The 24,418-nt window shown below is 50.1% G+C and overlaps 1 protein-coding gene across 5 annotated transcripts in view; it reads right to left on the bottom strand.

Moving 5' to 3' along the window:
- The window catches only part of LOC102398949 (sodium/glucose cotransporter 1), a 50,541-nt gene extending 26,422 nt beyond the window's left edge, over positions 1 to 24,119 (bottom strand). The window contains exons 1-9 of one of the 5 annotated variants that reach the window (XM_044930616.1): positions 23,155 to 24,118; positions 20,015 to 20,175; positions 18,013 to 18,284; positions 14,988 to 15,092; positions 13,440 to 13,499; positions 8,440 to 8,544; positions 6,839 to 6,944; positions 5,733 to 5,813; positions 639 to 859 (exon numbers count right to left, since the gene is read on the bottom strand). In XM_044930616.1, the coding sequence (XP_044786551.1) occupies positions 639 to 859; positions 5,733 to 5,813; positions 6,839 to 6,944; positions 8,440 to 8,544; positions 13,440 to 13,499; positions 14,988 to 15,092; positions 18,013 to 18,078 (744 nt within the window). In that variant the 5' untranslated portion in view covers positions 18,079 to 18,284; positions 20,015 to 20,175; positions 23,155 to 24,118. Of the gene's footprint in view, positions 1 to 638; positions 860 to 5,732; positions 5,814 to 6,838; positions 6,945 to 8,439; positions 8,545 to 13,439; positions 13,500 to 14,987; positions 15,093 to 18,012; positions 18,285 to 20,014; positions 20,176 to 23,154 lie in introns of all 5 variants that reach the window. The other 4 variants (XM_006065610.3, XM_044930617.1, XM_044930615.1 and 1 more) reach the window with 4 other exon arrangements.
- Positions 24,120 to 24,418: the final 299 nt, after the last annotated feature.

Raw genomic sequence — 24,418 nt, 5'->3', positions numbered from 1 at the left:
CTGAAATACTGATTAGCAGCATTTGATTTTTAGGAAAACTGACATTTTTCATGAGCAAAAAAATTGTGCTTTGCAGATAATGAGAGGGAAGAAGAAGAAATGAAAACAGGTGCTGTGCTACAGATGGGACTGGGAGAGAGACCCCTTTTTTAAATTTTATTTTATTATTACTTTTCAAACATGCTACATTTTAAAAAGTTTTTTAAAGTGTTTTGGCCATACCCAACAGCATGTGGGATCCTAGTTCCCCATCCAGGGGTGGAACCCATGTCTCCTGCATTGGAAGGCAGTCTCAACCAATGAACCACCAGGAAGTCCTCCACCACCACCTTTTTTAACTGCCACATTAAACTTTTTTCCCAAATTTTAGAGACCTCTTTTAGACAGCGCATGGCGCTGCGGCGTCTGGGCACCGCCCGAGGCTGGGAGGGAAGCCTGCCTGAGGCTGCAGAGCCCCCGCCCCCCGCAGGCCCGTCCGTGCCCCTCGCCCCCCGCAGGCCCGTGGGCGCCACCTGCCGCCTCACCTGGTCGGTGCCCCCGCCCCCCGCAGGCCCGTGGCGCCACCTGCTGCCTCACCTGGTCGGTGCCCCACCCCACCCCCGCCCCCCGCAGGCCCGTGGCGCCACCTGCCGCCTCACCTGGTCGGCGCACCAGTAGTACAAGGAAATGGTGGAGAGGCCGAGGACGACCCCAGGCCAGGGAATGTCTCCAGTGGCAGCATCTCGGAAAATATGGAAGGCGTCCGCACGTGGTATGAAGCACTCCATGGGGGCAGTCCAGTTCCCTTCCCAGGTGACGGTCGGCCTGGCCTCCGGGTACCTGCTCTCTAGCTCCTGGTATCCGCCTATCTCGTTAAAGGCTTGAAAACACCACACAGTCGGTCAGTACCTTCAACTGCACAGGAGCCAAGACAGCAACGTGAGACACAACAGTAACTGACACTGTGCGTGCTAAGGCAAGACACCCCCTCCTCCAAAGCGAGAGCGGAGCAAAGTGGACACGGGGTCATGTGCCCGGCTCCCCGTCCTCCTGCTGCTGGGGACAGATCCCTCTCTCCAGCTGCATGCCACCCTGCATGGCTCAGGTGGGCCTTGTCAAACCGTCCACCATGCATTCTGATCTGGCATGTGACCTAGGCCTGGCCAGTGCTCCCTGTCCCTGGGCAGCTGACTTGTCAGGAATGGACTTGAGACCCAGGCCCAACTAATTTAAACAGAACTTGTCCCAGGAGCCTTCTGCTTAAGGCACCAAAACACCTGCTTCCTTGCTTTGGGGTGCTAAGCAACAATGGGAGTGTGAGGTCCTTTTGTCCACCTGGCTCTTGCAGAAGCCTGGGTCAAGCCATGCTCAAAAGTAAGATGCCCTGGAATTTCCAGTCATGTGAGTCAAGGAAGTACTTAATTTGCTTCAACTAGCTTTAAACTAGAGTTTTATCACAAGTTACTCAAAGAATCTCGACTAAATCAGAAATTAACATTCATTTTCCTGCCATCCCAGCAAAATGTTTGTGAGACTTCATGTTTGGGATTCTCCTCAGTGCTCAAAGCATTTCTTCCTCCGTATCCTAACTGGTGTAAAACCTTATTATTAAATAAAAGTGTCTTTAAAAGGCACTAAAACACACGTAGTCCCACCCACATAACTAAAAAACACCCTGTGAAAGTGGAAGTCGCTTAGTTGGGTCTGACTCTGCGACCCCAGGGGTTATAGTCCATGGATTCTCCAGGCCAGAACACAGAGTGGGTAGCCTTTCCCTTCTCCAGGGGATCTTCCTAACCCAGGGCTTTGGCATAATAAACCAAGTTCCTTTGAATTTTGAAATGGATTCCGAATCATTTGGAGTCAAGACTAGTCAATGAAAGATACTGAGTGACTATAAAATGAGTAAGACACCTCATGGCATTTCTAAAAACAATTTCCATGGGGATTTTTAAAAGGTGAGCTACAAAGCCACGTAGATATTAGAAGAAAACAGGAAAAGTATCTTTATGAAGTTGGGTGAGGGAGTAGAACATTCTTAAACAAAGCACAGAAAGAAAAGAGAGGTTGATAAATGTGATGTTAAATTTTCAAATTTATATGACAGAAACCAAATAAAAAATGTTAGACTGAAAGAAGAAATTTGCACCATGTATGAAGGATTCACACATCCACAGCCAAGGAAAACTACTGGAAAGAAATACGTCAGTGAATATGAATGTGAAATTCACAGAGCAGGAAATACGATGGCCGCTAAGTGTGTGAAAGGATGTTCAGCCTCACTAGTGTCCGGAGAATTCAAATTAAAACAAAAATGAGACACTTCCACCCCCCTTCACCTATTAGGCCTATTTTTATTATTTTTAAAATTTTATGTATTTCTTTGGCTGTACTGGGTCTTAGTGCGGCACGCGTGATCTTTTTAGTCGTGCATGTGGGATCTAGTTCCCTGACCAGGGACTGAGCCCAGGCCCCCTGCACTGACCGTGGAGAGTGTCAGCCACTGGACTACCAGGGAAGTCCCTGGGCGTATTTTTAAAAAGTCTTAAGACATCAGGTGTTAGATGGGAGATTAGGAAACACACATTCTCATACATTTCTGAGAACGTAGTTAAAACTGCCACTTTGGAGAGGAAATCGAGGGATTTCTTGACAAATCCAGGAATGCAAGGTTAACATTCAAAACCAAGTTAACCTAATGTGCTATGTTAACAGAAAAAGGAAAAAAATAATCTGATCACCTAAGCAGATGTGGAAAAAACATTTGATACAGTTCACAACCTGCTCATGATAATCTTAGCAAACTAGGAACAGAAGGTGCCTTGTTAGGACGACAAGGAGTACCCACCACACAGGAGACTGCGAGCGTAACGGAGGCGCGGCCAGAGCTCACCTCGGACGGGAAAAGAGGCGGGGCCTGGCGGCTGCCTGCGCCACGTGCGTCCCGCCAGCCCGAGGCAAGAAAAGGACCCGAAAGGCGTCCAGTTTGGAAAAGGAGGAAACAAAGAGTCAACTCTCCCCCCGGGGGCTGGACACAGTGTTCACTCTGTGACACTTCACCTCACTGCCCACTTTCATCTGTGCCCTTGGCAATAGAAGTTAGTAACAAGCACAGAACAGACGCAGTAGCTCTCTCTCTACCCGTATAAAAACCTGCCTGAGATATCGTTCCAGTGGTGAAAACCAGAGGCAAAATGCTCTCCTTCTATTAAGATGCGTATCTCACAGATGGATACACTTGTACAGGCACACACCTCATTTTGTGTTTTGCTTTCTTGCACTTTGCAGGTATTGCGTTGCTTTTGCTTGTTTTACAAATTGAAGGTCTGTGGCCACCCTGCAATGAGCAAGTCTACCAGTGCCACTTTTCTAACAGCATTATTTTTAAAGTAAGGCATGTACCTTGTTTTTAGATATAATACTATTGTACACTTAATACAGAACTACACTACACTATAAACATTGCTCTCGTAGGTACTGGGAAACCGAAACACCGTGTGACTTGCTTTGCGGGGGTATCCGCTTCATCGCTGTCATCTGGAGCCAAACCACACTCTAAGGCCTGCCTGTACACTGTCTCTGGAAGGATGTACACAAGACTTAGGATACTGGTTGGCTCTGGGGAGTCAAACCAAGAATATGAGTGATAAATATTTCACCTGGTACCCTTTTGTTTACCTTGTGTATGCATGCATACACGTGTGCTAAATTGCTTCAGTCGTGTCTCTTTGCGACCCTATGGACGCTAACCCGCAAGGCTCCTCTGTCCATGGGATTCTCCAGGCAAGAATACTGGAGTGGGTTGCCATGCCCTCCTCCAGGGGATCTTTCCAACCCAGGTACTGAACCTGCGTCTCTTATGTCTCCTACATGGGCAGGCAGATTCTTTACATCAGTGCCACCCAGGAAGCCCGCCTTGTATATATACTAATTAAAAGTTAAAAATTAAAAAAGCTGTATGTGCATCAGTTCCCACAGTGACTGGTTTGAAGACAACATTCATTTGTAACTACAAGTTTTTGTGTATTTTAAAAAGAAAACAAGCCCCCACAACAGTTTACTTACCAAAAGAACTAGCATGGACACCCCAATTTAAAAAAAACCGTTAAATTTCTCAGAAAATGCCATGGTCTGTTTGGGCTGCTGTAACAAAACAGCAGATAGTGGGCGGCTTCCCTCCCACAGTTCTGGAGGCCGGGACTCCAAGCTCGAGGTACCGGCCGCCTGGGTGCTGGCCACGTCCTCAGGTGGCAGAAAGGACGAGGAAGTCTCTGGGGTCTCTCATAAGAGTACTAACGCCATTCACACAGGTTCTTCCCTCAGGAGCTAACCACCTCCCAATACCATCACACTGAAGGCTAGAATTGCAACTTACGAATTTTGGGGGGAAAGAAAACTTCAGCCTTTAACAGTAAATGATACATAATTATTTAGAGATATAACTCCTAACATTAAATGGATTATTCTACCTGCCCCCAAAGTTTAACTGGATATCATTCTCAAGTATTGGGATGATCCTGGCAGATTTTAATAAAGTTTATATTTAATACTAGCACACGAATAAACACAGTGACTTAAAGAGTATTTTATAATTTTGTCACTCAAATCGGTCGTTGCTTCCCCGATGCTTTAAGAAGTCCCTGGACCGTGCCTGAAATGTGTTTTGTGTCCCAGAAGCACGGTGCTGAGTAAACAAGGAGCATTGACACTTCCTGAATGGTGAGACTGCGGTTTGTGATCCTGTGGGCCGACATGTTCTCCTTCTATGGGGCTCAGTGATCTGCTCTATGGAACCATAACCCTTCAACTCAAGTATCATTTCAGTAATTTTCCAATACCTGAGCCCAGAGGTTTTCCTTCTAAATTTCTGCAAGACAAACCTGTGACCCACCACCAAGTTCACTAAGGCTCCCCCAGCCAGTGGGTGCAGGCGCCGTAACAGGCTATTTGCGTGTCCGGGGCTTTCGTGCTTGAAGGATGCAGCTCGGAGTTCTACCCTTGGTGTGTTTCATCAGCAAGTCATTAAACTGAGTAACTCGGCTTCCTCATCAGTCAACGAAGGACAGTAAAAGTAGCGAGGCCTCCTGGTGATTGTGATGGTTGAACGAGACAGTACAGCCAAACGCCTGCCCCTGGCTCTCCGTTCGTATCCGCCATCACCCTCATTCGTGGCACTCACTAAGCACCTACTGTGTGCATCAAACGACACACTGTGTGAAGGATACGATGGCTCTGGTTCTCAGAAGCTCTAGGTCTGGGGGTGTGACTTATTTATGTAATACAATGAACGATCAAGGTAAGTACCAACAAAAAACGTCATGTTGGAAAAAAACAGGTGTCGTGCTGCGTGGGTAGTGATGCAAGCCCAGAGAGCAAGGATGCAGAGGTGTGACGATCATGGAGTCACAGGTTTGGGGGCGGGTTTTCCGCTGACCCTGACAGATAGATTTAACTCAATGGACAGGAGAGGGGCTTCCGATGGAGAGGAAGGGCAGGCTCCAGCGTGGTGGGCCACTCCCGACTGCTGCTCAAAGCCCTGGGGTCTGTCGTCACCCCCTGCTCCTCGACTCCTCTTTCTCCACGAGCAAAAGTTTCCACCCCAGGTGGTCAGCATGACCTCAGACAATGCTCACTCATGGGTCCTGAGGGCCTCAGTCCCGTCTGTGAGAGGACAGGGCTGAAATGGCCCCAGGCAGTGGCCAGAGCCCCCCAACCCCACACCATGGTGCCCAGCAGTCTCTAGATTTACTTACCATAGCCCATTAACAAGACAGAGCCCAGAACCACGAAGCTAGCGTGTAAGAGATCAGTGTAAACCACGGCTGCAAAACCACCTGCGTGGGCGAGAGAGGGGCGAGGGAAGCCTGCCTGACTCCAGGGCATCACTGTGCGTGCCCAGCGCACTCGCATCCCCGTCTCCACACCCACAGCTCCACCCGCGGTTCAGCGGGCCTGGCTGCCGCCTACGCTGAGCCCAGGCGCATGCTGCTTTCTCCCCTGAACAGCCTCTGTGATCTGCTGCTGGAGTCTCACTCTGCCTAGCTATATCCCAATTTCCTTTTACTCCCATTTTCTGGATGAAAATCTGGTAGTTTTCCCAAGCAAAAAAAGTATACAGGTCTTCCCTGACTTAGATGGGGTTACATGAGAAACTCATTGTTACGCTGAAGAGACCACTAGATTCAAAATGCATTTTCTGTATCTCACCCCCCGAACATCACAGCTTAGCCTCGCCTGCCTTAAATGTGCTCAGAACACACCACTAGCCTACAGCTGGGCAAAATCATGACCACAGCCTATTTTATAATGACATGTTGGGCATCTCGGGTAACTTACTGAAGACCATGCCATAGGCTGTCTGGGCAGACGGTGGTCGCTCACCCCATGGTCTTGCGGTTGATGGGGAGTGGCTGCCACCCAGGACTGTGACTGTATCATGTCACGTGTTGTTAACCCAAGATGGAATCAGTATTAAGAATTGAAGTGTCCACCTAAAAGGTCTCATCCGATGGGCTGCCCAGGTCACCAGCCACCAGGACGACCTAAAGCGGGCACCTCCGTTCTCCCCGTCTGCACCCCGCCCCGTCATCCCACAGCCTGCCGCATCAGGCCGGCCCCACCCCAAACGCAGCCGCTGCCGGCCCTGCCCAGCCCCCTGGAGAGCCCGTGCCAGTCTGACGAGACTTCCAGGAGCAGGGCCCCTCTCGGGCACCCGCCTCGTTTATGTTCAGGCCTCAGCAACATGACTCAGTCTCAGGGAAAGTGCAAAAGCTGGACCTCTCTCAACGTCTTCGGGTCTCCACTAAGCAGCAGAGCTTTCGTGCCAACACAAGTACCCGTGGGGTCAGAGCAACCTCACCTGTGATGGAACATATGCCGGTGACTGACAGCAAGACCACGGTGGCCAGGTAAACATCCAGCCCCAGAACCAGCCTCATAAACACGGCGCCCGTGCAGATCTCCACCTGAAATGAGTACAAAGGCGGTGGGCTGCACTTGCATTCCCCAGAAAGACCCTGATCTCAGAGGCCATCTTCAATCAGCAGGTCCACTCCATCCCCAGTGGACACTAGGGGAGGTCTCTCCACATTCTGCTGGGCGACACAGCTGGTGGCCATAAGTTCAGCCAAGGTCAGCACTTTTAAGGCTTGGGTTAATCCCGTTAATGCAACTTAGTCTCTTCCTACTTGGAGCCTCAGAGTGGGGAGTGTGCTCAGAGAGCGGGCTTTTCCTGCAGTTTCACCAGCAGGGCAAGCAGAAGGGACAGCTTACTAGGACTGGCGAGCTTTTTCTGTAAAGGGAAGATGCTGAACGCTGTGGGCTTTGCGAGACATAGACTGTTTCTGGTTTTTACGGCCCTTTAAATGGTAAAGACCATTTTTAGTTCAAGCGCTGTACAAAGCAGACCTCTAGGCTGACGGCCCGGGGGCTGGCTCTGTCGACCGTGGGCTCTGCTGACGCTGAGTCTGCGGCGTGTGCACGTCACTCACTGGCTAACCTCCCACCCTCTCCTCCGGTCACCACACCCAGGGGCACCATCGGCAGAGGTCTTCCCAATATATCCGTGCACACACTGATTGTTCACCAAGTACCGACCACACGGTAGACACTCAGCAGGGTTCAGAGGGCCCTAGGGCTACCAAAACCCAGCCAGCCTTCAAGGAGGACTCCCTCCTTATGTTTAAGGAGGTAGGCAGACCACCAGATAGACAATTTTCATGCAGTGTGATAAGCGACGCTCATTCAGTCATTCAGAGAACACTTCTCTCCGTGTTTATGTGCTAACCACGTTCTCAGCACGCTTCCGGCCCCAGAGCTGGCTGGGAAGGCAGGGAGCAAGCCAGGCAAAGCCCAGGGGCTCAGGAAGCTCATCGGGGAGTGAAGAGAGACAGTGAGGAGGGAACAGATCCATCTTCTCACATGGTGGCATGTATCAGGAAACAGAAACAGTAATGGAGCGGAGAATGAATGGGTGCATCCAAGGAAGGCCTCTCCTAGGAAGTGATATGTGAAAGATCTGGGGGAAGAACATTCCAGACATAGTACAGAGCAGGTGTCAAGGGCTGCAAGTGGGAATAAGCTCATAGGATCTGAAAAACAGTACGGGAAGGAGACCACGCCAGAGGCAGGGTCTGGACTGGCCTCACAGGCCATAGCTGGGGGTTCTGGTCTCTGTGAGGGTGGAAGGCCGTGGACTGTTTCAAGGAGGGGCAGGGCACCTCCTGATAACATGGCAGGAATAAGCCCAAGGTTCTCTGGGAACACAGGCTCGGGAGGCAAAGAAGGCGCTCTGCCGCTTATCCTGTGTACTACTCAGCTGCTTTTTCTCTGCTTTAGTTTAGACAGTGGAGGCCGACATGTAACTTAGGGAGCCCCAGAGTAAACTCCTGGGGCACATCTAGTCCCGCCTATCGGTTTTTCCGTGTTTCCCTTCCCTGGACTCGCCTTTACACAACTCACCGAGATCTTACTGAAGATATAGATGACTAAGTACAGAACAGCGAGGAGGAACTGGATCCGGCAGCCACCAAACCTCTTCCTCAAGTATCTGGGCAGTGTCACTACCTGGAGAACAGCAAGAGAAGCCCCCGTGAGGCAGAGGGCTCACGGAGTGCCGGCTGGCACGGCGACACAGCCCGGGAGCCTCAGGTGCCGCACATGAACACAGGCGAGGGCGCGGGAAATCAGGAAGGAGAGGTGATACCACTGTCTTCAAGAAGCTTGGAATCTAGCTGCTGTGCAGTCTTTGGAAAGCAGAAGTAATGACGTTGCCTATGATGACAAATGACTTTCGTGAAATAATCATACAGCAAAATCAAATGTTTTATCAGATACTACAAATATACCACGTTGTTGAGAGACACACGACCTGACTCCACAGCTCTCCGGGTCCTCCGTGCTCATGCTGCTGGTGTGCGTGCGGGTGTCCCGAACCATCCTGCTCATTTCTGCCTCCACCATCTCACGCTGTATGTGCCCAGGGGCAGGAGCACCCCCGTCGCTCAGCAGACGCCTAGCCCCAAGCACAGGGGCTCACGGAGGCAAAGGCACCCCCGGTAACTGAGTGTCCTCCTGTGCGCTCACCCCGCCTCACACGTGCGCGTCCCGGCTGCTCCCTGCAGCCCTGGCTGGGGTGCGACACCCGCAGCTTCTACTTGTTTCCCTCCGCCTGGTCCCCAATCACACCTGACACACTCAGTCAGCCCCAAGCCGTCCCACGCCCGGGGCGCCGTCACAAGGTATAGCGCAGCGGCTCACAGGGCAGAGACACACGGTGGTCGTGCAGCCCCGGGGCCGTATGCGTGCAGGGTCGGGGGGCCAGTTCCCCTGGGCCGCGAGGAAGGGCGGGCCCGGCCCCTCCCCTCGGCTGGCCAGCCTCCCCTCTGTACGCCTCTGTGTCCAGTGTCCTCGTCTCATAAAGTCATGCTGAATTAGGACCCGTCCTCACGACCTCATTTTAACTCAGTTACTGCTTTAAAGACCTTATCTCAAAAGATGTCACAATCTAGGGTGATTTTCCTGGGATTACAGCTTCATAACTGCAAGCGTTAGACTGCAAGGCAAACCAAGCTTTTCACGGTTTTAATGCCCTCTCTACAAGTATTTTAAATGCTTAAGTCTTATGAGGCGTGGTTTACACACAGTAAAATGATCCCATTTTAAAATCTGAGGAGTTTGGGTAAAAAATGCACGCAGTTGTGTGGTCACCACCACACGCGAGATGCAGGGCACTCCCAACTCCCCTCAAAGCCCCGAGGGCGTGTGTCTGGGACCTTCTCCACTGGATCCTGGGTATCCAGCTCACCTCCCCTGGAGCTCAAATCCTGTCTGGCTACTTTCACCTGCCACCACACCCTGTAGGTCATCCATGCTGGCACTTGACTCCTTCGGGCCGCCGAGTACCGTGCTGCGGGCTGTCTGTCCGTCCCCCACACGATTCAGGTTATTTCTAGGTTCGGATGTTATGACTAGAACTTCCTGCGCAGTCTGGGTGTGGACCTGCACCTTCATGTCTCTGGGGTTGGGGGAAGCGCCACACCCAGGAACACAGCAGCTGGGTCCTAAGGCGTAACTGGGCAAGAAACTGCCAGCCTGTCTCTAGAGCTCTCTCTGGAAAAGCAGGGGGTCCCAGAAGCTCCACAACCTCTCCTGCTCTTGACGCATCAGCCCTCTTTATCTCAGCGGTTCAGTGTGTCTATGTGGGATCCTAAGTAGCGTTTCCCTTTCAATCGGTGAGAGCGAACATCCTTTCATGTCATTGTCTGTCATTTGTAAGGTGAAACGTATGGTGAGAGGCTGTCTTGTTATAAATTACAAGAGCTTTTTAAAAAAATGTGTATATTCAGGACACAAGTGTTTCATTATGAATCATTTCAGTTTAGTTCAGTCGCTCAGTCGTGTCCGACTCTGCGACCCCATGAACCACAGCATGCCAGGCCTCCCTGTCCATCACCAAAGTTTACTCAAACCCATGTCCATTGAGTTGGTGATGCCATCCAACCATCTCATCCTCCGTCGTCCCCTTCTCCTCCTGCCCTAATCTTTCCCAGCATCAGGGTCTTTTCCAATGAGTCAGCTCTTCGCATTAGGAATGTGTTCTATAAATATTCCTCCGCAGTCTCTAGCTTGACTTCTCATTTTCTTAAAAATCTCTTTCAAAGAGTAAAGTTTAAAATTATACTTTGAAGTCCAATATATCAATTTCTCCGTTTATAGTTTGTATAAGAAATCTATACCTAACCAATACCCTTCATTTTTTCTTTGCAATGGTTCTTCTTTAAACTGATGTATAAATGACATATAACCTTACATCAGTTCCAAGTGTACAATGTTTCAATATCTGCATATATCTCATCTTCTTTTTGACCACACAACTTGCAGGATCTTAGTTCCCAGACTAGGGACTGAACCTGGGCCCTGGGCAAGGAAAGCACAGAGTCCTAACCACTGACTCACCAGGGAATTCGCTCATCTTCATTTTAAAAAATCCTTCTGCTGGGCATAGGGTTTTTGGTCAACAGCTTGTTCTTCCTTTCCGCATCTGGCTGCATCATTCTGATGTTTTCTGGCCTCCACTGTTCTGAGCAGAAGTCGTCTAGCAAGAATCATTGTTCCCCTGCGTGTAACGTGTGATTTTTCTCTCACCGTTTTCAAAACGTCCTCTTTACCCTTGCTTTCGGCATTTTCACTGCGATGTGCGCCTACGTGTAGTTTTGTGTTTACTCTATTTGGTGGTGGGTAAGCTTGCTGAACCTGGAAATTAACATTTTCACCAGAGGAGATATTTCCAGTTATTATTTCTTCAAATAATGTTTGGGGTTACAATTTGGGGGCACCTGTGAGCTTCACGATCTCGCTCAGATTCGGGAAGTTCCCAGGCTGTAAGCGACCTTTCCGCCTGCCTCTCCCCCTCTCCTCCTGGGGCTCCAGGAGGTGCTGACTGTTTCTTCCACGGTGGCCCATCGTCCACACGGGCTTTCTCCACTGTCTCTCATCCCTCTCCCCTTGCTCTCCTCTGACTGTGCGTGCTCAGTCGCCAAGTCATGTCTGACTCTTTGCGACCCCAGGGGCTGCAGCCTTGCCAGGCTCCTCTGTCTATGGGATTTCCCAGGTAAGAATACTGGAGTGGGTTGCTACTTCCCCCTCCAGGGGATTTTCCTGACCCAGGGATGGAACCCACATCTCCTGTGTCTCTGGCATTGGCAGGCAGATTCTTTACCACTGAGCCACTTAGGAGGCTGCTTCTCCTTGACTGGATCATTTCGAATGGCCCGTCGCTGAGCTCACAGGATCTTCCTTCGCTTTGCTGAGTCTGCTGTAGATGCTTTCAGCTGCAGTCTTCACTTCGTTCACTGCAATCTTCAGTCCAGAATTTCTATTTGGTTATTTCTATGGCTTTTCTGTCTGTTAAACTAATTTCCTTTATGCACTGTTTTCTTTATTCTGTTGAATTGTCTTTCTGTGCTTTCTTGTAGCTCACTGAGTTTCCTTCCGACAACTATCTTGAACTCTTGATCAGGTAGATCTCTGGGGTTCGTCAATGTTAAACTACAGTATTCCTCTGGTGGTGTCACATTTTCTTGATTGTTCCTGTTCCTTGTAGTCTTGTGTTGCTGCCTCTGCACTGAGGCAGCAGTCACCAGCCCTTTCCCCTGACTGCTTCTGGAGAGAGACACCTTCCATCAGTCCTGCTAGGGCTTCTGAGACCTTCTCAGCCCTTGTCTGTGGACGCACTGGCTTCTCACGCCCTCTTTGATCCCACAAAGCCAGGCGCTGTGCTGACAGCCTTCCCGAGGGCGGGCTGAAAGCTCCTCTGTGGCTTTCCCAGTTCCACAGGTCAGGCTGGTTTTCTGCACGTGCCTCTCGCTTTCTGCCGGGGCTCAGCACACAGCCACTGGGGATAAGCAAAGGGAGCTGGCTAACGGGTGGAGGCGTACGTGGGTGATGCACACAGCACGGCAGGGGTGTCTGTGGGCAGCTGGGCACATCTGCAGGTGAGGAGCCCCCAGCAGCTCGCCGGCAGTCTTCCTGAGAAGAGTCTGTGAGGGGGCTCTGTGTTTCCCTGATGCCGTCTGAGAGCCCTGGGAGCTGCTCTCCAAGTCACGCCCTGTCCCCTGGTCCCACAGCACACTGCAGCATTCCGGAGGGACAGAGAGCCAAGCAGGGCACTCTGGCAGCACACTGCACGGCCAGTGCAGCCGAGCCCGTTCACGTGCTCCCCTCCCTCACGGGAGAAACCTCAGGCTGAGACGCGCTCTCCTGGCACAGAGCTGTGCCGCCTTGGGGTGGGGGGTGACGTGGGTGAAGCGGGCCCGCCCGGCTCACCCTCTTCAGCGCGTCCAGTCTTGGATGTTTTTCTCCAGAAGCACGACTCCTGCACTCCACCAAGGCCCCTGTGTGTGGTTACCATCTAAAGTGGGATCCTCTGACAGGAAGCTCTGCCTGCCGCGCTGGTGACGCCGCTCCAGGCACCCTGTGGACGCTGGCCCTGGGCCTCTCTTCTCTGCCCCTCGCCAGGCACTGACACGCCTGCCCTCAGCTCTCGTCACACTTCAGAACCAGCCTGTCAGGTTCCGCACAGCCTCTTCTGGATTTAGGGAGAACTAACACCGTTAGTTCTGACAATATTGTTGGGCTGCTGTCTTCCAATTGTTAACAGAGTTGTTCCCTTCATTAATTTAGGTCTTATTTTTTTAACAAAGTTTTAAAATGTTTTCTATAAAAGCCTTCAGAGGGGAACCCTTGAATAAGATCCAGAATGAAACACTGGCAGTTACTGGCTCTTGTTTATCCATGTCAGCTGATATTATTTCAGGCATTTCTTAGGATTTAGGGATGTCAGTACAAGGATCAAAAGATTGAGAAGTTTAACTTGTCCTCTAAAATGTTTTTATGTACAACTGTAATATTTGTAAGAAAAAATACTGCAGAGACCAGACTAACTGATCATGGATACTCACCCCAGACTTCATATAAACAGGAGAAAACACCCAGCCAAGAGCACAGAGGATGAACACGGCCTGAAACCAAGAAGAGAAGAGCGATTACATCAGTGTCCCATCTTGACCAGGCTCTTAAAGGGGCGGCAAACTCAGTTACTAACTGTTTTGAGCCCAATAAATGCATCACTACTGGGAACCTTGCAAACAACAGCCCAAGAAAAAACCCTCCAGAAGAACAAAATTAACTTATAGGCACTTGATCTTTGCCTATAAAGGTGCATTCTTAATTTTTTCGGAGGGGGGGGGGCGGTTTGTGCTTAACTAAGCCAATTTTCAAGGTATTTATTAAAAGTTATGTTTGCTAAGATCCAGATAGGATCAAAGATAACTGATCATTAAACAAAGAAAGATAGGTTGAAAAAAATCAGAAACCATTCAGATAAACAGTAGAGAAACTATGCCAAAATTTACACAAGTTATTGAAATTAAGTAATACACTTCTCTTCAGCTTTCTTTACAAAGAAGAGGGAAGCTGAATATAAGGAGATGCTAGTAAATTCTGAGAGGTCAACTGTGGTAAAGGCCAGGGCTCCTTATTAGATTTGGAGCTGACTCTGTTAGAAGTGTTATTTCTTTTTGTAGTCTACCAGGAGAAAGATGAGACCCAGAAAGAGGGAGCTTTCTGATTTATAAAAAAAGTCAGGTGATTTATATAGATATAGGTTAATTAACCCAAAACTTATAAATTCACTTATAACTTAGGTGAACAAACTCTACATCCTACAACAAATACATCCATATCCCACAGATTAAAAATAAATAATCCATTTTATAAGTTTTATAGTTGAAACTGGTATTCATAGATCAATTAGGAGTTTTATAGTAATCACTTGAATATCTCAAAGAATTCAGCTGACCCTATTCTCCATGTACAGTTGACCTACTCCCATCTAGTGAAAAATCTGCATAATGCTAAATCTGCCTCAAAAACAAACTGAAAAATGACTCACCCAAGGGTGAAGCTGAAAGAGTTTGGACAGAATCAGGACTCAAACCCTAGTTCTTTTGATTCCACATACGGTGCTCTCTAATCAAACACAAACTTGTCTCCACTTAAGTCAATTTAAAGATCTGTGAAATGAAAATACCGGTACTGTATTTTCGGAAAAATATCTGTGTGTAAGTGGACCTGCACAGTTTAAACGTGTGCTGTTCAAGGGTCAACTGTATACTGGAAATGTATATACCCAGACAAATACACACACACACATGTACACACGTATCTGTGTGTATATACACGAATGTTTATGTCTGTATGTATTTGTCACTATGATCCCACCTGAGTAGTCTCCTAACTGTACTCCTATGGTCCCTGGAATAAAAACACTGTCTCTTTATCACTTTGCTAAGAAGAATGAAAACGAGCACCATCCTTTTGAGAAATGAAAGACTTGGTTCCTTCCTTCTATGACTTCCCAAGGAGTCTTTCCCGTTTACTCAGGCCTTTCTGAATTTCATCTGGGCACACAGAAGTGGAGGCTCGCGGCCACCAAAGGCACTACTCACGTTCCACTCGAAGGCGCCAACAGCGATCCCTGAAGACGCCCCTTTTCCAGCCAGACCCATAAAGTGGCCAGTGCCAATATTGGAGGCAAAAAGAAAAGCACCTATCTGAAAATCAAAAGACAATTACAAAAAAAAAGACAATTACAGATCAGAACTCTTATCCAACTCCAAAAACTAATTTTCACAAATGTAACCTCAAGCTGAATTTCACATTTCCTCAAAAGAGAGTCCACCTTGGGCAGAATTCCCATTTGCCCTTTTTCTACACTAAAGCCTCACCATAAATTAGAAGCCAAGTAAAAAGAGGGATGAAATGAGAAAAGCAGCACGGCCATTCTTACGCTGCCCTGAGCCCGGCCTGCCCTGCGCCTGCAGCAATGCAGCAGGGGTGTGACGCCGTCGCTGCTCGGGGTTAGCGTAGGCAGCTTGACAGCTGGGCTGTAAGAGCATGGCTACAGCGCTAAGGTGGTGGGTATGATGAAACCCGGCGCAGCCTAAAGGAGCCCATCAAGCGATGCAAACAAGGCAAGCAGCATGTATGCTTTAATCGTATTAAAGTGCATTGTGTGCGCACACCCCTGTGCACATGTGTGTGTACATACACATGGGTGTGATTCTGGTAGGACATATATAAAAAGTACTTTTGGGGACTGGAATCACTGTTATAGAAATAGAATGGGAGAAAATTTCAAGTTCTATAATTGGATTTTAACTTTGTGTGTGTGTGTTTTTAACAACCAGCATCTGTTACTTTCCAAATAAAAAATCCCAGAGGCATTTAAAATGAACAAAATCCCTCCTAAACCAATAATAGCTTTTTAGTTGAGTAGAGATAGCCATAAAAATCCAAACCCAAATACTGTGCTGTATGTGACAGAAGGTCACTGAAAACCAAATGATTAAGAGAGGCTGAAAATAACAAGGCCTTTTAGGTAAAAACAAAACACAAAGCACTGACAAAAGTAACGTAAGATAAAGCAGCACTCAGCACCAAGAGCATCACTGTGACCGGGGCGGGTGGGTTTGAACCACGACACGCAAACTGCACTAGTTGAGGCCGCAGCTGAGGCCGCAGGCGCCACGCATGCAGCAGCGAGAACGGAGGCGCGCGCCTCGGGGCAGGCACACAGCAAGCACTCAGCAGTTACGTTTACCTGCCACCCTTATCATAATGATGAAAAACTACACACAGATTAAATTGCCCCAAAATATGGTACATAAATAGTGGACTGTCCATATGATGTATCACTATGCAACTGTGTATAAAAGTCTATCTATCTACCAACATTTATAAAGACTTAGGGAGACCTCAGCACATGATTAAATGAAAGTGTTAGTCACAAAGTCATGTCCAACTCTTTGTGACCCCATGGACCAAAGGCTGCCAGGCTCCTTTGTCCATGGGATTCTCCAAGCAAGAATACTGGAGTGGGATGCCATTCCCTTCTCCAATTAAATGAAAAGGTAGGCTAAAAAGTCATCATTTATTAATTAACTATAAATATGTCCACTGCGAACTATGTGCCAGACAGCATTGCAAGTACTAGACATCGGTGAGTAAAACAGATCCTTGCCCTCGTGAAGCTAGCACTCTGCTATACAAGAGTATAAACAAGTAAGTCAGGGGATTATTTTGTAGCACAGTAGCCAGTGGCAAGCAGTGAATTCCTACAGAGAAGGAGAAGGTAGGAAGGCAGACAGGAACTGCTGAGCAGTGGGGAGGGCGGCGCCGGCCTTCCTGAGGAGGGCTGAGGGCAGCCCGGGGGCCTGTGGCAGCGGGGCCTCCAGGCCACGGGAGCGGCAGGGTCAGAGTCCCTGAGGTAGGAGCACGGCTGAATGTCTCAGGGTCATGCAGGTAAGGAGGTGCGGGTCATCCATCTGTGGCCTGACAGACTGGGTGACATGCTGGGTGAGCAGGAGCCCCCAGAGGGCTGTAAGCAGTAAGGCGGCATGTCCTACCCCCTGGCTGCCTTGCTGAGGCTGGAAGTGGAGGAGTGCCGGTGGAAGGACGGAGTCCAGACAGAAGCTGTTACAAGGAACCCGCATGAAGGATGATGAGAAGAGGTCCTCCTGATGGACTCCCTGATGGACCAGAAGATGGGCTGAGAGAGAACGGAGAGTCGGACGCGACTCCCCGTGTTATCAGCCTGAGCAGCTAGACGGCTGAAGCTGCCCTTCAGGGACGAGAGATGGCGGGGCGGGTTGGGCGGGCAACTGCGCAGAGGCCGTGTCGTGTGCAGTGGCTGCCAGGCCTTCCAAGTGAGGGGCTAGACGGGCAGAGGGACACAGGCTGGAGTGCAGGCAGAGGGCTGGGGCTTGCCAGCATTCCAGCAAGTGGTCTTGAATGCCAAGTCGCCAGGTGTGGGAGTGTAACTGCAGAGTTAAGAAGCCAGGGAGATGGGAAGGAAGCAGCCAGGGGACCTCAAATGAGCAGCTGGTGAAGCAGCAGTAAAGGTGGGAAGCCCAGAGGCAACACGGGGCAGGAGGGGGCACTGAGTTTCAGTCTCACCACCATGGAGCCAGGTAAGAGGAGGCCTGAGCACCAACCCAGGAATAAGCCCCATGGAGGCCCCGATGAGAGCAACTCATACCCACTGGACACTCACTGCCCAAGTAGAAGTATAAAAGAAAGAAAGCTGGAGTGGTAAAACTCCTCTTTTATTGCAATTCCTTTTAATAATACCATACCACAGTTTATTAAAGCAGTAATTCTAAGAATGAAAACAGGAGTCACATCCAACCCCCAGTCTGCACTGCGCACTTCAGAGAGCAGGGCTCCCTCCACCTGGTCTGGGCCCCAGAGCCCAGCGCCAGGCTCTGCACCTCCCAGGCACCTAGTGACGGCTGTTGGACTAAACTGAGCTAAGGGAACACTTATGTAAGAAACTACTTGAGAGCTGAGGGAACGACTACTGAGGTGGCGTTCCTGATTCCGCAACTCTACATTGTGTGGGTAAAAGGCACCTGCGTGGAAGCAGCAAACAAACCCGCACGCAGCCCCCGGGGCCCCACGGGGCGCGCTCACCTGCCACCACACGAGGCTGCGTCCAGCCAGGAAGAAGTCTTCCTCTGTCCCACGACTGCACGACATGACCACCTTAAACGGGGTGGGGGAATCCAAGGAACCAGTGATGACTCATTCACAGGTAAACGTCCTTTGCAGAGATCCCATTCCCCTCTTCATTTTTTGTTTGTTTGTTTGTTTAGGAAGAGAAGTCTTTGCCCACCGAGTTAGAGGAGGGCCCATGGTCCCTCCCAGCTGTGAGACTGCACAGGCATATCCATTTCTTTACACGCCTGTGAAAACAATATTGCCTTATTTCCCGCGCCCCGCCCCGCCCCGCCCCGCCCCGCCCCGAATGGTTAACCAGTGCTGTGGTTCCCATCAGTCTGGGAGATGAGTGGTCTGCAAATGCCTTAATCGACTGGGGATGGAGAAGGTGAACACAGCCCAGCTTCTTCCAGGAGGACAGTCACGCTGCCAAGATTATGGTGTCCTCCCCATGCACCCAGAGGCTCTCTCCTCCGGTCCCCAGCTCTGATCCTCAGACTCCAATATGGTCAAGGGACAATCCCAGGGTTTCCTGGATTGCCTAAAACAGCAGGACCCAAGGATGACCGCTGGTTGACAAAAACGCGTTTCTGTGCGGTGAACTTATGACAGCCATCCAGAGTATCTGCATGATAACCAAGTCCCCTCACATCACCAAAGAAGCGCTCTCTAAGTCAGGCACTTGCATTATAACCAAGTCCCCTCACATCACCAAAGAAGCGCTCTCTAAGTCAGGCACTTGCATTATAACCAAGTCCCCTCACATCACCAAAGAAGCGCTCTCTAAGTCAGGCACTTGCATTATAACCAAGTCCCCTCACATCACCAAAGAAACGCTCTCTAAGTCAGGCACTTGCATTATAACCAAGTCCCCTCACATCACCAAAGAAACGCTCTCTAAGTCAGGCACTTGCATTATAACCAAGTCCCCTCACATCACCAAAGAAACGCTCTCTAAGTCAGGCACTTGCATTATAACCAAGTCCCCTCACATCACCAAAGAAACGCTCTCTAAGTCAGGCACTTGCATTATAACCAAGTCCCCTCACATCACCAAAGAAACGCTCTCTAAGTCAGGCACTTGCATTATAACCAAGTCCCCTCACATCACCAAAGAAACGCTCTCTAAGTCAGGCACTTGCATTATAACCAAGTCCCCTCACATCACCAAAGAAGCGCTCTCTAAGTCAGGCACTTGAAGCCAGGCTCAGTCGTCCATCCACTGAGCGCTGATCAGGAGCCTGTGATGCTCAGAGCTGGCCTTTTCTAAGGAAGCATCAGCACGGTGTAAGGACATGCACATTAGGACTTTTAGAAGGAATTTACAAAATGTTCTAAGGTGAATAAAATCACTCTTTTTCCATTAAAGAAAGAACCAGACAGGGGAGAGGAGGTCCTGGGAAGAAAGTGGTTACACACATCTTGCCTCTTTCTTCTTCCCTGCTCTCCTTCTAGAATGATCCACTGACCACAGCAGGAGGGCTGCTGGAGCAGAAGGTGCATTCACCACTTTCTCAAAGATCTCAGGCTGAGACTGATAACAGAAACAAACAAATATGTAAATTTGTTCCCCTTAAGCATCTTAAAGGACCCAAGACAACAGCAACAAAGACAAGCTTTCCCTGTGGGGCTTCAGGGACAGAAGCTGATGAATGATTCCAGAAAGGAGCAAATGTGGGCAATTCCTATCAGTAAAGAAAAGGGTGGTTTGCTTAATAACCAGAAGAAAATAAAGCTCGAGTCTTCCATCACATTATATACAAAAGCAAACTCCAGATGTTCAAGAGATTTACATACTTGTAAAAACCCATAAAATATTAGAAGAAATTTAAAATAATATTTGTATATCCTTGGAGTGGGGAAAACTTTGCTGAGCAAGCCAGGAATGAAATCTAGATGTAAAAGAAAGGAGAGATATTTGACTTATTGAAGTGTCAGAAACATGCCAGTAACAGTCTAGACCGAGGGTTCTCACCCCACCCTCCAGGGGACAGCTGGCACTGTCTGGAGATACTTCTGGCTGTGCAGGGGTAGGGCTTGGGGCGCTTCTCAGCATCCTACAGTACGCAAGGAAGACCCCACAACAAGGAATCATCTGGTCCCACGTCAGGAATCCTGAGGCTGAGAACCGCTGGCCTAAAGAATGACAGTTTGGGAAAAACAAATTAGCCAACTCAAATGACAGACAAGCTGATAAACGCAAGGTTGAACAACCCAATTCAAAAATGGGCACATAATCTGGCTATTCACAGAGGAAAATCAGTGGACAACAAGCTCGTGAGGAGATGGTCAGCTTCACAGGAGGCTGAGTCCAGAAAGTGCAAATCAAACTTGCGGTGACTTATCACTATTCATTCAGCAGCCTGCCCCCACCTCCTTCCCAAAATTAAATTAGAAGTAACACACCAGGTCAGCGAGAGCTTGGGGCAAGGGTGTGCTCATATGCTGCATAGCAATTCCAATTTCAGGAATCCATGCTACACAGATTAAAAGCACAACACGTTAAAACCACGGCCTGGCAATAGCCTCAGTGTCAGTGAGCAGGGAAGAGCTGAATCACACACATTTCTCTGACTATCGTGCAACAAGCTAGCTCTCTACTTAGGCCCAGAAGCACTTCACGTCGTGTGTAAGGGGAGAAGCGAGCTGCGGAGTGATGTGTATGATATGACCACGTTTTCTGCAGAACCAAAATGCACAAACTCTGCCTGTGTGTCTGTGTCGTTGTTTAGTCGCTGAGTCGTGTCCAGCTCTTTGGGACCCACGGACTGTAGCTCGCCAGGCTCCTCTGTCCATGGGCTTCTCCAGACAATACCGGAGTGGGTTCCCACTTCCCTTTCAGGGGTGTGTCTCTGTAAGCACTGAGAAAGGGGAGAAGGAACACATGGCCCCTGGGGATCTCAGGGGCTGGGAAAGGATAAGGAAGAACAGTAACTGCTCCTGACAATTAATGGATCTTTTTACTTCTTATAATTAACATGTGATTAAAAACAATATACGATTTTTTAAGAGAACCAAAGGAAAAATAACAATACAGAGAAGGAAAGAGATGAAAGCATTCTGGACAGCAGTGCATGCTTTCTGGCTCTTAGAAGAACAAAAGGAACAGCGGGTTTCCTTTGGAAGCGTCCAGAAGGTTGACAGGTCCTCTGAGCCTGGCCAGACCTAGACCCCACCTGGGCCCAGAAGAAAGCTGGGTGGGGCTTCCTGATTGAGGGTGGCTGGGGGAAGGATCCCCAACAAGCGCCCACCACTAGAGCGCAGCCTGGCCGCCTAGGAGCATGCTTCCCACACGCGTGTGCGCTCGGCCGTGTCCAACTCCTTGTGACCCCATGGAGTGCAGCCCATCAGGCTCCTCTGTCCATGCGAGCTCCCCAGGCAAGAATACTGGAGCAGATTGCCATTTCCTACTCCAGGGGATCCTCCCGACCCACGGAGCGAACCCTCATCTCTTGCATCTCCTGCACTGGCAGGCGGATTCTCTACCACTGCACCACCTGGAATGCTTCTCATAATGGAAGCCAATCTGAAAAAAAAAATCATTCATTTGAATGATCTAGATAAATCTCAGACTTCTTTCCACTTGGAAGAGATAAAAAAAAATTCTCTTAAGAAGATGGAGACCATATTTCCATTACTCCATCTGCCCACTCACACAGCATGGTAAGCCCTCAAGAGACTGTCCAAAGATCCTGCTTGGAAGGGCCAGATTCTGCACACTAAGATCTGCTGATAACCTCACGAAGCACTCCGCTTAAAGGTCACATGGGCAGGTAAGCTCCAACTGGGCGGGAGAGGCCCAGAACAAAATCTCCCCTTAGTCGGCAAACAGTGACATCGTCACCAGGTACTCCTGCTCATAAAGCAGGCCGGGAGAGGCTTCTGATGGTTAACAGCTTAGCCGAGGGGCCATACCATGACCGAAGCCAGAGTCTTCTGCCCTGCCCTCTGACCTTTTGCTGTCTGGCTCTGAGGGTATATCTTAGGGACATCTCTGTGAGTGCTTACAAGTTAAGCAAAGAGCCGACTCATTGGAAAAGACTTTGATGCTGGGAGAGGCTGAAGGCAAAAGGAGCAGGGGGCAGCAGACGATGAGATGGTTAGACAGCTGCTGCTGCTGCTGCTGCTAAGTCGCTTCAGTCGTGTCCGACTCTGTGCGACCCCACAGACGGCAGCCCACCAGGGTCCCCCGTCCCTGGGATTCTCCAGGCAAGAATTCTGGAGTGGTTTGCCATTTCCTCCTCCAATGCATGAAAGTGAAAAATGAAAGTGAAGTCGCTCAGTCGTGTCTGACTTGTAGCGACCCCATGGACCGCAGCCTACCAGGCTCCTCCATCCATGGGATTTTCCAGGCAAGAGTACTGGAGTGGGGTGGTTAGACAGCAACACTGACTAAATGGACCTGAACTGGAGCAAATTCCAAGGGAGAGGAGCTTGGCGTGCTGTAGTTCATGGCATCACAAAGAGTCAGACACGACTTAGTGACTGAACAACAGGTGAAGCGTTAGCAGGCAGATGGCAGTACCACAGACCCGGTCTCCAACCCATTAAGAGGACTTTACACTAGAGAGTACGTAAGTGCTCAATTCAAATTCAATGGAATACTTAGGGCCCGGAAATAGATGTGACCTTTGAGGTTTCGCAGCCAGGGCCTCTGACGGCTCCCCTCATGCCTCAGGAAGGGGCAGCTCTAGGTTCAGGGCCGCACTCCATCATTCTCTGTGGTCACTCAGCCTCTGCCAATCTGTTTTTCCTCATCTGTGACGCACAGCCTGGTTTTGAGGATGCGCCACGCTCAAAGCCCTCAATACCGAACCCGGCCCTGTAGGGCTCTGCGGCCGCTCCTGCGACCACCACGGCACCTCCGTATCGCACACAGCGTGGGTCCCAGGCCGTGCGCGCTGGGCCATCTGACCTGTTTATCCGGGCGGGCGGGTAGGGGAGATGGGCTTGCACCTGCTTGCCCTTCTTCTTGGTGGAGTAGCTGCACAGGGATGCTGGAGAGCTCCCGGCAAAGGGCTGCGCAGGAGCAGGACAAGCGGGAGGCGAGGCGGGGCCGGGTGACAGGCAGGTGGGGTTCGCTCCTCCCCTGCCCCACGCCAGGCCCCCACTCACCCACAGCGCGATGCCCAGAACCAACAGGAAGTACAAAACTATCACCAGGACGTCCAGGGCGCTGCTGGAGCTGAAGAGCTGAGCCGTCCAGCCGAAGCCCTGCCAAGGGGATATCATGGTGCTGCGTCCCAGCGAGTGAGCACCACCGGCGGACTGAAGGTGGCAACGGCCTCAGTGGGACTCTGGCTACTCGGCCGCGGGGCACGCTGGGAAGGGCCGCGGGGCACGCTGGGAGGAGCCGCGGGGCACGCTGGGAGGAGCCGCGGGGCAGCCTGGGCGTTCCGGCAGGCCCCGCGCGGCCCGATTCCTACCTTCTGGAGGCGGCTCTTCGAGGGCCGAGCATTGACTGCCGGTGCAGGCGCAGCGCCGTCCGGCCTGTAGCCAGAATCGCTCTGCCCTGGACCGAGAGCTGGTCGTGGGGGGCGGCTGGCTCAAGGCTACCGAGCCGCATGGAGCCTGGTGTGGTGGAAACCAGCAATACCTCTCCTGTCTTTATTTACCATTTAGATCTTCTGTTCCTTGTGGGTTTGGGACATTGACTTGGATTTATTAAAATCTTGCATTTGAATATTATGTATCCAGAGTCCTGAGTTTTCTTGGTTCCCCACTCCTCTTAAATTCTGCATCGAGGAAACTGCTTTGCCCGCCTCCCGGAAATCATGGCCCTGAGTGGACCAGCTGATCACAGAGGGTCCTCAGCTCAGTGCAGTTTGATCTTTTATGGGTGATATGCGAATTCTCAAGCTGGGCCAAGCCTTACTCTCCTTGGTGTGCTTCTCTGCTGAGTTCAAGTTCTAGAAATCTTGGTCAACAATACAAATAACAGTAACAATAATAAGAGCTAACACATAGACTTACTTCTGTGCACTTTATATGTATTAACCCGTTTGTATGCATGCTAAGTCGCTTCAGTCCTGTCCGATTCTTTGCGACCCTGTGGACTCTAGCCGGCCAGGGTCCTCTGTCCATGGGACTTTCCAGGCAACAATACTGGAGTGGGTTGCCATGTCCTACCCCAGGGGATCTTCCCCACCCAGGGATGGAACTGCATCTCTTAAGTCTCTTGCATTGGCAGGCGGGTTCTCTACCGCTAGCTGCCACCTAGGAAGCCCATTAACCCATTTGATTCTCCCCCAAAACCAGTCAGTCTGTGGCTAGGACTACAGGGCATGAGGCTTGCAGCTGGTCAGACATCTATGGCCTCAGCTTCTTGAGCAGAACTCTGTGTCCTAGCTTCAGTTCAGTTCAGTCGCTCAGTCATGTC

This window comes from Bubalus bubalis, chromosome 17 (assembly GCF_019923935.1).
Source record: "Bubalus bubalis isolate 160015118507 breed Murrah chromosome 17, NDDB_SH_1, whole genome shotgun sequence".
NCBI lineage: Eukaryota > Metazoa > Chordata > Mammalia > Artiodactyla > Bovidae > Bubalus > Bubalus bubalis.
The sequence above is the reverse complement of the archived record's forward strand: the minus strand, read 5'-3'. Positions and strand labels throughout refer to the sequence as shown.